Source organism: Spermophilus citellus (genome assembly GCF_964194105.1).
Source record: "Spermophilus citellus genome assembly, chromosome: 3".
Taxonomy (NCBI): domain Eukaryota; kingdom Metazoa; phylum Chordata; class Mammalia; order Rodentia; family Sciuridae; genus Spermophilus; species Spermophilus citellus.
In genome coordinates, this window is record NC_138184.1 from 196,462,111 (window position 1) to 196,469,448 (window position 7,338).

Consider the following 7,338-nt stretch of genomic DNA (forward strand, 5'->3'; position numbering starts at 1 on the left):
CAACTCAAAGTGGATCAAGGACCTAGGAATTAAATCAGAAACCCTATAAGAAAAAAAGTAGGCCCAAATCTCCATCATATAGGCTTAAGCTCCTACTTGCTCAATAAGACTGCTATAGCCCAAGAGTTAAAAATCAAGAATCAATAAATGAGATGGATTCAAAAAGAAACAATCAGTGAGATGAATAGAGAGCCTATATTTTGGGAGCAAATTACTACATGCATATCAGATAGAGCACTAATCTCTAGGATATATAAAGAACTCAAAAATCTTAACACCAAAAAACAAATAATTCAATCAATAAATGGGCTAAGGAACTGAACAGATCCTTCTCAGAAGGTGACATACAAAGAATCAACAAATATATAAAAAAAAAATGTTCAACATCTCTAGCCATTAGAAAAATGCAAAATTTTCATCTCACTCCAGTCAGAATGGCAGCTATTAAGAAAACCTTAGAAGATGGAACGATCTACCTTGTTCTTGGATAGGCAGAATCAATATTGTCAAAACGACCATACTACCAAAAGCACTATATAGATTTAATGCAATTCCAATCAAAATCCCAGTGACATTCCTCACAGACATAGAAAAAGCAGCCTTGAAATTAACCTGGAAAAATAAGAGACAACAATAAGTTATTGGCAAGGATATGGGGAAAAAGGTACACTCCTACCATTGCTGGTGGGACTGCAAAATGATGCAGCCAATATGCAAAGCAGTATGGCAATTCCTTGGAAAACTGAGAATGGAACCACCATTTGACCCAGCTATCCCACTCATTGGTCTATACCCAAAGGACTTAAAAACAGAATACTACAGGGACACAGCCAAATCAGTTTTACAGCAAAACAATTCACAATGGCTAAACTGTGGAATCAACCTAGATGCCCTTCAGTAGATGAATGGATAAAGAAAATGTGGTATATATACACACAATGGAATATTATTCAGCATTAAAAGAGAATAAAATCATGGCATTTGCAGATAAATGTAGGGAGTTGGAGAATATAATGCTAAGTAAGCCAATCCCCCCCCAAAAAAAAACAAATGCTGAATGTTTTCTCTGATATAAGGAGGCTGATTCACAATGGGGGAGATGGGGAGCATGGGAGGAATAGACCAACTCCAGGTAGGGGAAAGGGGAGGGAGAGAAAGGGAGGGATCATGGGTGTAGGAAAGATGGTGGGATGAGATGAACATAATTACATGTATGAAGACAAGAATGGTGTGACTCTACCTTGTGTACAACCAGAGATATGAAAAATTGTACTGTATATGTGTAATATGAATTGTAATGCATTCTGTCATATATAGCAAATTAAATTTTTAAAAAAAAATTTTAAATGTCAATAATAGAATTAAATAGCAGAGGTAAAAGAATGAAATCTACCTATATTCATCACCATAGTTTACTCTTGAAAATCAAGCCAAAGAAACAAATCAGACGAGATGGATAATTCCATTTATATAAAAGTCTAATTGACAAAATAAAACAGTATGCCTTTTATGTGACATGACTATAAAGAAATCTTAGGAAGTTTAAAACAGACTGCAAGAGAGTGTTGTTCAAGATTGGCTGGAAGGGAGAACTTGACAGCAGAGTTCAAACAAATTAGTAGTAAATTTCCATTTCTTCAGCTGAATTAGAGGCTCCAAACTATCCATATGAGCTATATGTACTCTTCTGTGGCATTATCTGTTTCATAATAAATTTGAAGTGACTCCAAAAAATCCAAAGTGCTGTTTTAAATTACCTTTTTGTTCATCTCACTTTTTTTTTTAAAAAAAAAAAAGGTCTTTGCTTAAAAGTGGTCCTTTAACTATTATAAATATATTGTTTGTTATCTGGTATTTTAAAGACTTCTCATAAAAAATACTATGAAATACATTCATGGGTACTCTGTATATTGCACACTAAATTGCTTTGCAAAGAAATTCTAAAATGCAAAGGACCTTAAGGCTTTATGCAGAAATATAGACTTCAATGACTTACACTCATACAATCACAGCTTTTATTTACACCAACTAAATGCACCCCACGTTTGTCTAATGAAATCCTTTGAACTTTTTAGTGACTATTAAGACAAACACAGTAAGTGGTATAAATGAACCCGGAGGGAAGCTATCATCTAAACATGGTATATCAGATTTTAATCACAGATTGTCACATGAAGTCTCAAAACAGATCTCCTTTGCATAACGCAATTGTGGGACTAAACTGAAGACCCCAGATAGGTATCTAAATTTGAATGACAATTCTGTGGCTTTGGGAGAATTCATACTCAGTTTCCACAAAATTATAATACCCAATTAAGATTTTTTTCCCCAATTTCTGCATCACCATTTGATGGTATTTTTATGAGCACTCATTCTAAAATCTCCGGAGCAAGGCAGATACCAACTCCACCAGATGAAATCCTTAAAATCAATATCCACCGTTTTCAAACCACATTATTAACCAGCAACAGATTCGAGAAACCCCCAAATATTTTTGGAACAGATTATCTTCCAGATCTCCCTTTCATGGGGCTACCGAGAAAGAGCAATGGTGGAAAGATTGCAGAGGCGTTAGGAGAGTCCGTTAATCATATGGTCAAAAGTTAGTCAGGTAGGACCTTGCAAATCAATCAAACCCCCTCGTTTTGCAGATGGAGAATGTAACTCACGAAGAGGCACACCTGTTTTAGTTTAATCAACTAGTTAAGCTTGCCTCCTCTGGTCCTATCCTGCGGCCCTTCCCATGCCCACCCACAGGTACATCTATTTGCTAATAACTCGGAGCAAGTGAAAGAATTGACAGCTCCGTAATGTCAGGACTAGAAATGGCCATAGGTAATCTCGTCAACCTTTTTTCTTAAACCTGGGGGAATTGAGCTGTAAAATGACATAGCTGGGGGTTACCGACCCTCTGCTACCTAGCAGCGAAAGCCAGTCATTAACACTGAGGACCCCGCTTTCCAGCTTTAGGTACGTGGGCATCAAAAAGAAGCCCGAAACACAGACTTCATTCAGCAAGCATGTCTCCGCCTGCCACGCAGAACCTCGAAGAGGGGAGGTGGGCTAACTGTCACGGTCAGTGCACAGCCCCGTGAACACTGCGGCGGAGCGGACTCCCAACTCCCTCCTAGCTCTTTGACTGGGTCCGAGGGGAGAAGAAGAAACAGCAAGGCTGCGGTGCCTTCCGCAAGAAGAGGTACCTGAGGCTCGCGCCGCAGTCTGCCGCCACTACAGCACCGGAGCCCGCCAACCCACTTCCGGGGTTGTGTCGCCGCTAGAAAGCCGGAGCTCCTGGAGAGCAGCCTCGGGCGCCGCCTCTCCTAGTCCCGGCTTCACTGCCCACTCCGTCCGGACCCGGACAACTTCCGGAACGCCGCGCGTCACTAAGCAGCTGATTCCCACTTCCGTAGGCAGAACCTGCTCAAGCCCTTCCCCAGCCTAGTCCGGAACTGCGTGACGAAGTTCGCTGCTTCCGCGTATTTGATTGGCGGAGCTGGAGCAACGGCCTTCGCTGATTGGTGCCGGGGAAATCATCCCCACCGACTCCCGCGGGGTGTTCAGTTTCAGTCCGCTAGTTTCCCGCCGGTCACGAGCGTAATCATGGTTGACTTAATGGAGTTGCCCAAGGCCCGCGTCAACGCCAGCATGCTATCTCAGTTCATCGACAGGCCGGTCTGCTTCGTAGGAAGGCTGGAAAAGGTGCGCGGGCTCGCGGTCTTGGGATCTCCCAGTGGGTAGCCGTGACCTCCTGGGTGGTGGACTCAGGGTAACGGTAGGAGAACCAAAAGCCTCAGCCTCATTCCCCTCCCTTTTGCTTTGTTTCGCACAAGAAAACTTTCCCCACACTTTAGCCATTGCAGCTCTGTTTGGGCGCCACTTGCATGGCGCGGAAACTAAGTGGTTTCTAATGTCCTGGGTTCTAAATTCCAGCGCCCCTCACCCACTTCTGTATTTATATGAATTATATACTTGACTCCCTGTCTGCCTTCTCAGTTTTGGGTTTAGCCAGATTTGACTGATGCCAACTAAGCTCATCCTCCCGTTTCTTTCTGTAATTGTCTTTGATGAACGTCGTTTTCTGCTTAAATTTGCTTCTCCATAAAACATTTATTTGATTGTCGCTCCCAGATGCCGCAGTAGCCCATTATCTTACCCCAGGTTAGGGTGCAGCTCACTCATCCTACAGGCAAGAAACAGACCCAAAGTCTTGGAGTCAGTGACTTCAGAGCACTGAAGGAAAACCATTTATAAAGGTTTCGGTGACTCTTTTCATCCTCATCCACTGAGTGAAATCAGTTATTCTTATATGACAGGGGCAGGTGCCACCCAGGAGTAGAATCCAGATTTTCTAGCAATCAGTTCTTTTACTCCATGCTTAGTTTTTATTACATATTCTTCATGGAATATGTACTGTCTAAATCATGACTGCCAGAAGATTCCACTTTTACCTCCTTTTATTTGATTTTAGCATTGGGTTACCAGATTTTCTAAATGAAAATAGGAGCCTCTAATGAATAAATAACTTCATTGTTTATCTGAAATTCAAAATGAATTAGGCATCCCATGACCAGATCTAATAACACTTGATTGTAATTTGAACCAAATAATTAAGTAAGGGTCAGTCTGTTCATCTTTGGTAAAATTATGTAGTTTTAGTGACATATTTAAAAGTTTTGTTTATCTGGAAATTTTAAAATTGTATATTTATTTTTTTTAGATTCATCCCACTGGAAAGATGTTTATTCTTTCAGATGGAGAAGGAAAAAATGGAACCATTGAATTGATGGAGCCTGTATGTTTAAGTATTAACTTCTATATTATGTTTGATTCTTTATCTTGGATTGGTTTGTTGGTGTTTCTGATTGTTTGGAGTGAATATAAGAAGGAGCTTATAAAACTTCCCTAGCTGACCCACCATGCCCACCTGTAATCCCAGTGCTTCGGAGGCTGAGACAGGAGGATCAGGAGTTCAAAGCCAGTCTCAGCAAAAGCAAGGCACTAAGCAACTCAATGAGACCCTGTCTCTAAATAAAATACAAAATAGGGCTGGGAATGTGGCTCAGTGGTCAAGTGCCCCTGAATTCAATCTCTGGCACCTGCCCCCACCTAAAAAAAAAAAAAAAAACCTTCCCTAGCTATAAAATTAAATTCCTGTTCTCTTGTTGTATTTTCCTTTACATTTTCAACTTATGATTCTTTGGGCTTATGATTTTTTAAATATATCCTTTAAGTGTTGGTTGGGTAACAGTTCTCATTCCTTATGAAAGACTATAAAGTCACATAATAAAATTTTTCTGTTTACTTCTTCCTTCCTCAAGAATTTGAGTTTCTATCTTTCTCTTTTAATCTTTTTTCTTTCTCTCCCACCCCTCACACCCCTTCCTTCCCTGAGTCAGGGTCTTGCTATGTGCCCAAGATGATCTCCAACTGCTGGAGATCCAAGCAATACTCCTGCCTCAACCTCCTGAGTAGCTGAAACTATAGGCAGATTCCATCAAACCTGACTTTCATTTTTATTTTTGTTTTACATATTTTCGGTTGTCATTTATACATTTAATGTTTAATGTGTTTAAAAACACTTGCTTGGCTTTTATGAAGATAAATCTATTATGCTGTTTGGTCAGTGTGTGCATTTCACTCTTTTTGAAATACAAATTATATGAAGTTCCTCTCATTGGGTCTTTTTAAAACAAATTACTGTTTGTAGAAATTCTGGACATTTTCAATAACCTACAACTAAAAGGTAACAGGATTTGTAACATACTGACAGTTAACTACTTAACATTTTTTAAAAAGCTACACTTCAGTTTTAACATTAGCAAATTTTGAAGTTACTTTGTTACAATGAAAGATTAATAAATTGTATAATTTGAAAGATAAGTAAACTATATAACAGTTTTCCAAATTAATTATCAACTGAAAATAAGATAACACCAAATTAACATTCAATGTTTTAGCTTGATGAAGAAATTTCTGGAATCGTGGAAGTAGTTGGCAGAGTAACAGCAAAAGCAACCATCATGTGTGCATCTTATGTCCAGTTTAAAGAAGATAACAATCCTTTTGGTAAATAAAGCATTCTAGTATTTAGTGGTTTTATGTAAGTAGGAGGAAAACAATTCTCTTCTTATTATGTGTTGGTATTGACTCACAGACCTGCCATATTTTCAATTTCTATAGTTTTCCAATCCCATAGAAAAATGGGAGGACATTTTTCCCTGCTTCTTAGTTTTTGCTTGTATACAAAGAAAACTCAACAAAATCTAATATTTATAGAAGAGAAATTTTTTAAATATGATAAAAATAATATTTATTTTAATATATGAATTGAAGGCATGGAACAATGCAGTAATGCCTAAAATGGACCAGGCAGAAACTGCCTATATAATGGACAACAAAGTGGATTGTCTCCTGTTTTCCATGTCTCTTCTATTTTTGAACTACAAAAAATATGATTTATGTCTGAATTTTAGAAATTGGGTTGTGAAAATAAATTGACCTCTAAAAGGGAGAGAAAAGAGAAATAGAAATCTTTTAGATAATAATTGATGTTACAGCTTTTCATGGTGAATTTAATGTTTGTTTACATGTTTTTTTCAGATCTTGGACTTTATAATGAAGCTGTGAAAATTACCCATGAGTTCCCTCAGTTTTTTCCCTTAGGGGTTACACAACGTGATTGATCTTACTGAATTTTCTTGTGATTGCAAGTGGCTATGATGAAGATAATTAAAGGAGGTCCCACTTGTTTGAGGGAGAGACTCCTATGATTTCTAATATTTAATTTGCTCCATTTAAATTTTCATTTACTGAACTTTAGACATCCTAATCTGCATTTTTGTTGAAACTGATCTATTGACTGTTCTCACCCAAGTCCTTTTATAAACTATTGCCACTCCATTATGTGGTCAGATAAGATATAAGATCAAAGCAGTTGTCAATAATCTAAGTTTCTATTTTATTAATAAAAAATTAAAATAATGCATACTAGTAGTCATTTCATTTTTATTTAGTCCTGAATTCAAACATAAGCTTGGAATTTCATAACTGTAGATCAGGTCTTAGAACTACTAAATGAAACCTTGGGCCAACTGTGTGAAAGATATGCTCACCATCTCATAAATTCTGCCATGTTAGTTAGTTGATACTCTAGTTAAAGTAATTTTTATGAAAAGGAACAAGCAGAAATCTACATCTTCTGTAATTTGTGAAGTATCTTTCTTTCTGAGTTTAAAAACTGAACATATACTAATGCCAAACAAAGGGTACATGATCATCAAGAGTTAGTGGAATCACTTGTTTTTATTTTTTTGTTGTGCCTCCCCCCCACACACACAC

At 38.0% G+C, this 7,338-nt stretch overlaps 2 protein-coding genes across 6 annotated transcripts in view; one reads left to right on the forward strand and one right to left on the reverse strand.

Annotated features, from left to right (window-relative positions):
- UMAD1 (UBAP1-MVB12-associated (UMA) domain containing 1) overlaps positions 1 to 3,450 on the reverse strand; it is a 279,169-nt gene extending 275,719 nt beyond the window's left edge. For 2 of the 5 annotated variants that reach the window (XM_081286563.1, XM_081286562.1), the window contains exon 1: positions 3,201 to 3,450. The gene's annotated coding sequence lies outside the window, so the exon portion shown is untranslated. The remainder of the gene's footprint in view (positions 1 to 3,200) is intronic. The other 3 variants (XM_081286564.1, XM_081286561.1, XM_081286560.1) reach the window with 3 other exon arrangements.
- An 85-nt stretch (positions 3,451 to 3,535) lies between these two features.
- RPA3 (replication protein A3) lies at positions 3,536 to 6,983 on the forward strand. Its single transcript, XM_081286565.1, has 4 exons — positions 3,536 to 3,699; positions 4,718 to 4,792; positions 5,958 to 6,066; positions 6,601 to 6,983. The coding sequence occupies exons 1-4, from the start codon at positions 3,601 to 3,603 to the stop codon at positions 6,681 to 6,683; spliced, it is 366 nt and encodes a 121-aa protein (XP_081142691.1). The 5' UTR covers positions 3,536 to 3,600; the 3' UTR covers positions 6,684 to 6,983.
- The last annotated feature ends 355 nt before the right edge of the window (positions 6,984 to 7,338 follow it).